The 8,813-nt window shown below is 45.0% G+C and overlaps 1 protein-coding gene across 2 annotated transcripts in view; it reads left to right on the top strand.

Moving 5' to 3' along the window:
- The first annotated feature begins 3,510 nt into the window (after positions 1 to 3,510).
- The window catches only part of LOC147460297 (uncharacterized), a 55,058-nt gene continuing 49,755 nt past the window's right edge, over positions 3,511 to 8,813 (top strand). Inside the window, exons 1-6 of one of the 2 annotated variants that reach the window (XM_086511380.1) lie at positions 3,511 to 3,938; positions 4,260 to 4,388; positions 4,515 to 4,560; positions 4,634 to 4,716; positions 5,504 to 5,581; positions 5,657 to 5,710. In XM_086511380.1, the coding sequence (XP_086367506.1) occupies positions 3,591 to 3,938; positions 4,260 to 4,388; positions 4,515 to 4,560; positions 4,634 to 4,716; positions 5,504 to 5,581; positions 5,657 to 5,710 (738 nt within the window). In that variant the 5' untranslated portion in view covers positions 3,511 to 3,590. Of the gene's footprint in view, positions 3,939 to 4,210; positions 4,389 to 4,514; positions 4,561 to 4,633; positions 4,717 to 5,503; positions 5,582 to 5,656; positions 5,711 to 8,813 lie in introns of both variants that reach the window. The other variant, XM_086511381.1, reaches the window with a different exon arrangement.

Here is an 8,813-nt window from a genome sequence, read left to right as displayed (position 1 = left end):
GCAGCTCGATGTGATTGGGCTCGGATCTCCTTGATCTGTCTGCGGTGGAGTCATGGGGACTAGCATCTGATAGCCCGTGGGCATCACCTGGCCTAGCTTGCCTCAGCCTATTGGGGGGTCACTCCCCTCAATGAGTCTGGGAGTGGAAGAGGTGTAGCTCTTTGAAAGAAATTTGTAAGGTGTGACTGTCTCCCCCCCACTCGGGTCACTGTAGGTGACTGCAGAAGTGTATCCCTATGCCTTTGTATCTCTAGCAAGTAGCTCCCCAGCTGTCTCTGATCTCGATAGTGCATGATCTCTTGGAGGGTAGGCTGCCCTCTAAATAGTGGCTCGTATCGGCCTCTAATATACACGTAAGCTCTGCATTTGCAAACAAAATGCTTCTCACTCTCCACCTCCTCTCTGCATGCTCTACACACTCTCTCCTCCCTAGGAATGTCATGAGCCCGACCTCGATCTGTGATGACACTCTAAGTTGACCAATCTCCACCCATGAGCTGTGTGGCATGTAGGTGTCCATATAGCATGGTTGTTATATGAACCTGTCCTACAGTATGGTAAGAAAATGATCTATGTAGTGTGACATCTTCCGCTGGAGGGGAAATGTGATCCAAGTCTGTCTGATATAGAGTTGCCACAGATCCCATCGAATCATTGTGTTTCTCTCACTGCGTGAGAGATGAAGCTGGGGGGAATCGGGGTCATACTGGAAAGGTTGCAAACTCTCAAGGTCAAGACCGTGTGCTTCAAACCATGCCCTAATTTGTGTGTACCATGCTCTCTCTTACCCAGACTTTGCTATATGTATAGCTGACTCAAATGCTTGTTGTGTGAGTCAGTCGGTCAGGAGCTCTCTCACTCTCTCGATAAAGCAAACTGTCTAGAAGAGTTCCTCCAGTACCATGGGGGGGGGGGGGGGGGCAGTGGCCAGCTTTGCCCTGATGATGTCATGTGGAAGTATGTGCTTGCCTTGAAACATGCCAAAAATCATAGAGATTTGTGGTCTCTCAATCCATGCCCACTGGCTATCTATCAATCCGGGTGCCCACACTGCTGCTGCATACATTGAGGCTGGAGTGACTGATGCGTCAAATGGCACCCCTTCATGCGGGGCTCCTAAAAGTGTGCATGATGGAATCTCCGCTCTAGCATGGCCAGTGCTGCATATCCTTGGGTGAGTTTGTCAATGGCGGCCTCTGCCATGGAGAAGAGTCCTTGTTTGCTACTAGTGAATGTGACTCGTAGGTAGATGTAAGAGGTGACCACCTCTACTGGTCCTCCTGTTGCTATAAATGTGGTTGCTCGTCGGGCTGATCTAGAGGTGTGGAAGATCATGACCTTGGTTTACCCAAGGTTCACTGTGAGTGCCTTGTCTGTACAAAAATCATCCAAGTCTCTCGGTTGGCTCTGTAGGCCCTATGGTGATTCTAAAATCAGTACAATGTCATCAACATATAGCATAGTCTGGACTTCAGTACCTGCAGGTCTGCTCATGCTTCTCCCGCTTGTAGGATGTAGTCAAAGATCTCGTCGATGTAGAGTCCAAAGAGGTTCCGGGAGAGGGGCATCCTTAATTAACACCAATGGTGCTAGCAACAGACTCCGACATACCGCTTGGGTAGTGAACTCTCCTAATCACTCTCTCATAAAGAGCATAGATGGCCCATATCATCTCTGAAGGTGACCCCAAACTCAAAAGTCGTCAAAATAGCCTCTCTCGTGGGACTATGTCAAAGGCTTTGCGAAAATCCACAAAGCAATAGTAAAGCCTCTTCTTCCGCACCTTTGCCCCATCAATGAGGTAGCGTAGAAGGAAGATGTGGTCGACGATGGAGAAGGTCCTGCCTGGCCAGCTCCACCTCCTCGTATGAACTAAGCTCAACCCCAAGAACTGTCCCATATAGTTTGGCCATTGTATGGCCAATCATGATAATCCTATAATTCCCTGGGTCCAAGGTGTCTCTAGATTTTTGGATCGGCACAATGGTGTGCCTGGTCCACTCCTCTAGGAATCCCTCCCCTATAGCTCGGTTGAATGCATGTGCAATCAACGACGCTATCATGGCAGCTGCATAAATGAGGTGTTCACTCTGTAAACCTGTAAGATCTAATGATCGGCGGTGATGTAGGTGGTCAATGGCCTTCTTGATCATCTCTACTGTGAAGAAGGAAGAGCTCGTGGGTCGAGGCTTGGGTGGTTGCGAAATCGAAGGCTGGTTCGGCACCTCATAGATTCTTTCTGCATAATCATGCCATACCTGTGAATCCTCAATAGGAGTAGTCTGTTGTGGCTCTTGAAGGGTGCACCATGTTGTGGCGCTGTCTCATGAACATGTGGTATGGCTCTAGCTCATGTGCCTCCCTAAAAGCTCGCCGCTTTCGGCATGTGAGTGTCTTCATCTGGCATCTGGCCTCTTGATGATCAGTGATCTCTCCATGAGTCCGCCGCGCACGATGCAACCGACAATAGAGGTCTTTGCACTCATCATCATACTAGTGACTCTGTGGCATAGTCCCTGGGGGGAGTGTGGCCGGTATGGGTGGTGTGTGGGAAAGAGCTAATGGTTGATGTCTGAAGAACAGATGTGATGTGGGAGGCAAGCGTAGGTAGTGGTGTAGAGGGGTGGAGCAAAAGGAGTCCCTTCTTGACCTTTGCCGAGTATAAGAGAAAACCTAAGAGTTTGAAGCTTAATGAAGACAACAACGTTGCGTATAGGTTTTGAGCCGCTCGGTCTTTGCATGTGCAACCTTTTAAACACCCTGCGAGAGCCTACATGAGTACAATAAGAGGTTTTGCAAAGCGTTGCTCTCAGTTACCTCCTACAGGTTTGTGCCACTGAGACAGAGCAGATTGAGAAGTATTGTTGTGGGCTGCCTAAAGGGCTTCGAGATGAATGTACAAAGAACAAAGTGGCTGCCCTCACTCAGCTTATGAAAGTTGCCAACACTGGTCTTGCCTTGTTGGACAATGGGTTTCCGGGCAGAGCTTTTCGGATTTTTTCAAAGGTGGGTGGTACACTATAATTGTGTCCATGTGGATAGAATTAGCGATGAAGATTTGGAAATTTGGTTTAGAAACTCCCTTAGAGTCCAACTCTCCCGAGACTCTGCATCCAGATGCTCTCTGAGAGTGGACAGTACAATGGATGCCCAAAAGCACTACATCCAAAAGGAGTTGACCCCAATAGCACATGCTCCCAAAAACGTGCAAAAAAAAAAAGGCCAACACAAAACTCGAAAATCTGAACAACCTGCCACGTGTCACCTTAGCACGATTTGTGAAAATTCAGTTAGACTTTATGCTTTTGAATTTTAAGGAACTTCCCGTGTAAACACTCTCCCTACATATTGGCATACTAAAAATTAAACCCTTAAATCGCTCAGATACCCCCCTAGATTCCCTCGCCTACCCTCCCCACCTCAACACTCGAACCCTCCCCTCTATCGCCATACGCCGCACCATCACGGTCACAAAAAAAAAAACCGCACAATTACTAACACAATAGCCTAGAGGCAGTCACTGGTCGGGTTTGGGTATTTAGCGATCTGCGTTTAGCTACCTAACAGCAGAGGTTTGGGTTGAGCAGACTATGGAGACGGGTTCCGCTGCTTCCATGGCCACCTCGGCCATGGGACCGTCTCTGAACGATGGGAGCGAAAAACAACTTGATTCGGTTGCTGAACTGGGTACTTCCACCACGGCAAGCGCTTCAGGGATGGGTGCCGTGGATACCCCAAAGGCATCGATGATGTCTGTCGTCGGACCCAATTTCGTCATCCCGAAGAATAAAACGTTGGTTCCTGTCACACGAACTACCAAGTGGGAGCCCTTGGAACCTAAGAAAGAGGAGCCCAGCCCCATATCCCGCAAGACGAAGTGGGGGCCTGATCTCACCGAGGAACCAGCTGTTAAACGAGGGCGAGCTCTTGCCTACCAGGTAACGCTCTTTCTGTACTCAACTTGCTGATCGATTGGGGGTTCCTGTAATGTATTGAGGTCGCAGCAGTTTTCCTTGAATCACATACCACTCACACTAATGAATTGTAAAATGACCTTTTTGTCGAACCACCGTACTTTGCATTAGGTTGATCACAAAGTTGTCTCTTGGGGGGAAGGTATATTGAAGGAAATGAAGGGGTGGGGGGGTGGGGTGGGGGGGGGGGGGGGGGGGGCAGGGGACATCATCTTATGAGAATCATCCCATTCCAGGTGCATTAAGTGATGTTGCTGCCTGTCTGGTGCTACAAATTTTGAGCAGACTCGGGCGGAGCAGCTTGCTGCACAACTTGAATCTAATAACTTGGAGATTGATAATAACGAGGCAACACGCTCTCCTTCACCGCCACCTATTTATGATTCTATGGGACACAGAATGAATACAAGAGAGGTAAATTTCTGCTATGAGTACTGTCCTGTTTTTGGAAGTCATATTGAACTATTGTAGTAAAAGTTTTCCAATCGCAAAATGTAGGCATGTGAGTTCCTGTGAATTAATTTACCTTTAACATTTCAGGGAAGGAAGCGTGATCGGCTGGATGTTGAAAGACGTGAAGCTATAGGTAAGATTCTGCATCTCATTGCAGAAAGCTAAAAAGAAAACACTTGTTTAATCTTGAGATATTTCTGCTGCAGGAGAATGTATGAACCTAAACCCATTCTACAAACCACCATCTGGATATAGACCTGTTCCTAAGGAGGCCAAGCTATTTATTCCAGTAAGTATCACTTAGACTCTGTGACGTAATCGTTCCAGTAAGTATTGCTTAAACTCTGTGATATTATTTAAGGGGGATATGTGATAGTTTGTAAGCTGGATTAAGGTGATGAACAACTGATGAGCTGATGGTTTTAAGTGATGGTAGTTTTGGAACACTTGTACTGAATATCTGCAGTTTGTACAAGCATCTTTATGCATGACAGGCTTGCTTCATTGTTTTCTTCAAGCTTTTTTCTGGAGTCTTGTTTCCTTTTCCTTCACCTTGCTAAGTTGTGATTGGACAAATAGTCAAGTTACTGTTAGCAGCTGATGATGATGTTATTTTGAAAGAGCATTAGATAATGTTCTTGACATGATTATCACTGTTCTGTCCCCTCGCAAGCCCATTGGTGGACATCTTAGTTTTTTCGTAGGTTTTGTACATTGCCTTTCTTGGTCAATGTCTCTCTCTCTTTCTTTTAGGTATTTCTGTCTTTTGTGGATGCTTGATGTGTCTTTCTTTCTCTCTCAAATTTTTGGTTTTGGAATGCAAGCATTGTGGTTGTTTCCTTCTGAACTTATTCTCTCTTTTGGCTTCAAAGTTTGATTTTGGTTTCAATTGAAGTGTTTTCTAAGTGTTCTTTTATTTTGAACCAAGTATATTTTAGGTTTCTGTTCTCTCAAGGTAACCAGGTCGAGGACTTTAGTATAAGTGGCCCTCTTTTCCTGATAGAGGTGTTTTCTGTTATAAGGTTTTAGTTCTGTCTTAAGGGTTTAATTGAGTCTTTTTTTCTTTTGGGTGAAAGGCAAAGGATAATCCTGGCTATAACTTTATCGGCCTTATTTTAGGACCACGTGGGAACACTCAAAAGCGTTTGGAGACCGTAAGTGTGCTGCTTTTTTTCTAGCTCTAATACTAAAATTACATAGAACTAAGCAGCAAGAATGCTTGTTTGCAGGAAACAGGCTGCAGAATTACTATTCGGGGCAAGGGATCCATTAAAGATGGAAAGGTAGGTATTCGTTTTTAGAGTATCGTAAGTGGGAATAGATAACTATGTCTCTATTCTGCCTCCATGAGTTACTGAGTGATGACACATGTGTTATCATTATCGGCTGATAATGTCCTTTAGGAGTTGTGTCCATCTGGGTGTAGAATTTTTTGTCAAGGTTATGTGTACCTTTGGCTTCAGCAAATAAATGCCTTCTTTGCAATGTATATTTATTATGTTCATCCTGTTTCTTGTTTATAATTGTAACTTCTAAGCAAACATGTATAAGTCCAGGTTATGCATGTTTTTGTGATGTTCCCATTAATATCTCTAAGATTGCATCAGGACGGCTTTGGGTTGTGAGCAAGCAGTTTTTCTCTTTTCTTGCAAGTATGATCAAATAGGCTTGCAAACTACTTGGTTTGAAACACCATTTAATAGACGAAGAATGTATTCAAGTAACAAAGTTGATCTCTGAGCTTAATGCCTTACTATACTTCAATCTGTATACATTGTATAACACAATAATATATGGCGTTTGCAAGTACTGGCCTTTGTGATGGGCGAGCTGGGTCTGCACATTCTCTGGGGCGTGATATAACCTTGTTGGTTTATGAGATCATTTATTAAGTTTCAACTTTCCTTCTATAGACTAGCGTTTCCTTTAAGCTAATATATTATTCTTTCGTTTTTTATCTGGAGAAGCAGTGAAGTTTTGGGTTGGTGATACGAGTCTCAAAGATTTATGCTTTCTTTTTGTGTGAAACTTCACGTTAAAAGCTCTTCAATTCGTACTTTATCTTCAAAGCCATACACTTTATTTCCTTGATTTATGCTTTCTTTTTGTGTGAAACTTCACGTTAAAAGCTCTTCAATTCGTACTTTATCTTCAAAGCCATACACTTTATTTCCTTTTAACCCCATTTGTCCAAGTCAACGATGCTGAAGCGTAGAGACCAAGCACGAAAGAGAGAGAGAGAAAACGAGAGTGTCCTGAACCAATCAACTTGGCAATGAATAACTGAGTGAGTAATACAATGGAGGCAAGGGGTTTCATATATAGCAACCTCAGTATATTGCCCTACCCAGACTTTGACAAATAAGTAAAATAAATACCTAAAAGCCAAAATAAATAATGGGATCACATTGGGCAGGTCACTTGAGATGCCTAAACTACCCTCTATGCAGCTGCTCATAGTGGACATCAATAGTGAGACCAAGTCGATGAAGAAGCTATCATGGACACCCTTGTAGAATGCCTTGGGCTACTTGGATTTGCTACCCTCAACTTTGTTCCTTAGAAGAATGCCATCTTGAGCATCGGTTGCCTTTTGGAAAATTTGATTGTAGACCACACTACGTCCAAGAATCCCCATTCGTGAACGTAGTGAACACATCACGTCCAAAAATAATACTCGAAGATAATGAACTGTGGGACTCAGCCTGTCCATGATCTGACCAACAACAATGGATTGGTGCACTCATCCATAGTGTTTTAGATACGTCTGATTGGTTCCTTGCCAGATGCATGTGCCTTGAACTCCGACCAACGGGTTCAAACACCGATAACTTGAACTTTAACACAAGGGTCCAAATTAATTATACGGAGCACTTCTTGCCCCTCTCTGCCACTTACAAACCTCTCTCTGGCTGAAGCTGGTGGCTGTCACAAATTGGTGAGTGGCTACTTGGTACACACACCCCGCCCTGCTGAGATGCTGTAGTGTCAGCCAAACAATCTCCTGGAATTCCTGCCGCATAATGCACTGGCAAAAAAGCTGAGGTGGCAGCCGTGCAGTGTCAGCAATTTTCGATCTGCTGACGTGGCAAATTGCGTACGGATTTTCAGATTAGCGCAGCTTTTTGGACGTGCTTTTTCCTACGCATATTAGCAAGGGGAAGAGATTTTTATTGCTTTATTTTTGCCAAGCAGTGGCTTGAGAGAGAGAAGCAAAAAGAAGTGCTTTATTTGTAAGCTTTTGATTTACAGCTTTTGGGGCTTTGCTTTTGGCATCCCTTGTAACCTTTAAATAAGTGGGCAGACTTCCCACTTCTCAGAGCATCAGACGCAGAGTCTGAGAGTGAGAGCCTCCCACTCGCTTGTACTTTGCAACAAATTAATACAAAAAGAAATATCGAAGGGGGCGCCAGTCTTTGGGGCCAATATCTCTAGGCACGGAACTCCGCCGGCGGGCCAGTGTCGAATCAATTGTGAAGTGTAAACTGTTTGAAGTGAATTCTTGTGGTGTTGCGGTAGATTCTTGACTTGGAGTGTCCAAGTCTGTTACAGTGGTCTCAGAGTGCGACCGATTTCTCTTCTACCGGGAAATTCGATCCTTTTTACGCGGCACTTATGGCTTCAGACAGAGATCAGTAGACTCCCTCTGCATCCGGAGATGCGAGAGGAGAGCACGAAGAAGATTCTCGGGAGGAGTACGGCCCGGCTTGGCCTACTCCGGCGGAGCTTGAAGAGATTGAGCGTCGACGATTGATCGACGACGCAAGAAAGATGATGCTAAATTTTGCGAAGGATCCGAAATTTGCAAATTTTATGACTCAGACCTCCTTTGACTAGGTCTATGCACAGAGGCAACAGACCACTGAACCACCCCCCCAAACTAGTACTCAAAGAAACCTCCTACCCCAAGGATGTTTACTGAGCAAGAATTAGAAGAGGTGGTTGATGCACAGATTTCTCAGCTTTTTGACAAGCAGAACAAAGCAGAAACGCACGACAAAAAGCAGAAGAAAGGAACGACTTTCCGGGTTATTTGGGTCGTCAGTCTATTTTTGCCTCGGCCAAAAAGCAGAAGAAGCGTGTGCGGTTTGAAGGATTAGGCATTTCCATTGTGATTTGTGTCACGTGACACATCCCAACCCTATGTGTCCGTGGACAAGCTTGAAGGAGTACGAGCGGAAGTGCGACACGAGAGAGAGTGCGAGAAGAAGAGCACGACGATATGGTGAACTCGCTCTACTGTAATGTGTAGAGCATAGTGAGTTCTTATTAGGTTTTTACAAAAGAATATGTGTACATACCTGGCGGCCCGCCCACTTACCTGGGCGACCACATTGGGCTTTATATCCCAACAACCTCCCACTTAAAGTCCAATGTGGTACTTTA

The sequence above is a fragment of the Adiantum capillus-veneris genome, chromosome 4 (genome assembly GCF_014529385.1).
Source record: "Adiantum capillus-veneris isolate H3 chromosome 4, ASM1452938v2, whole genome shotgun sequence".
In the NCBI taxonomy this organism is placed as follows: Eukaryota; Viridiplantae; Streptophyta; class Polypodiopsida; order Polypodiales; family Pteridaceae; genus Adiantum; species Adiantum capillus-veneris.
The sequence above is the reverse complement of the archived record's forward strand: the minus strand, read 5'-3'. Positions and strand labels throughout refer to the sequence as shown.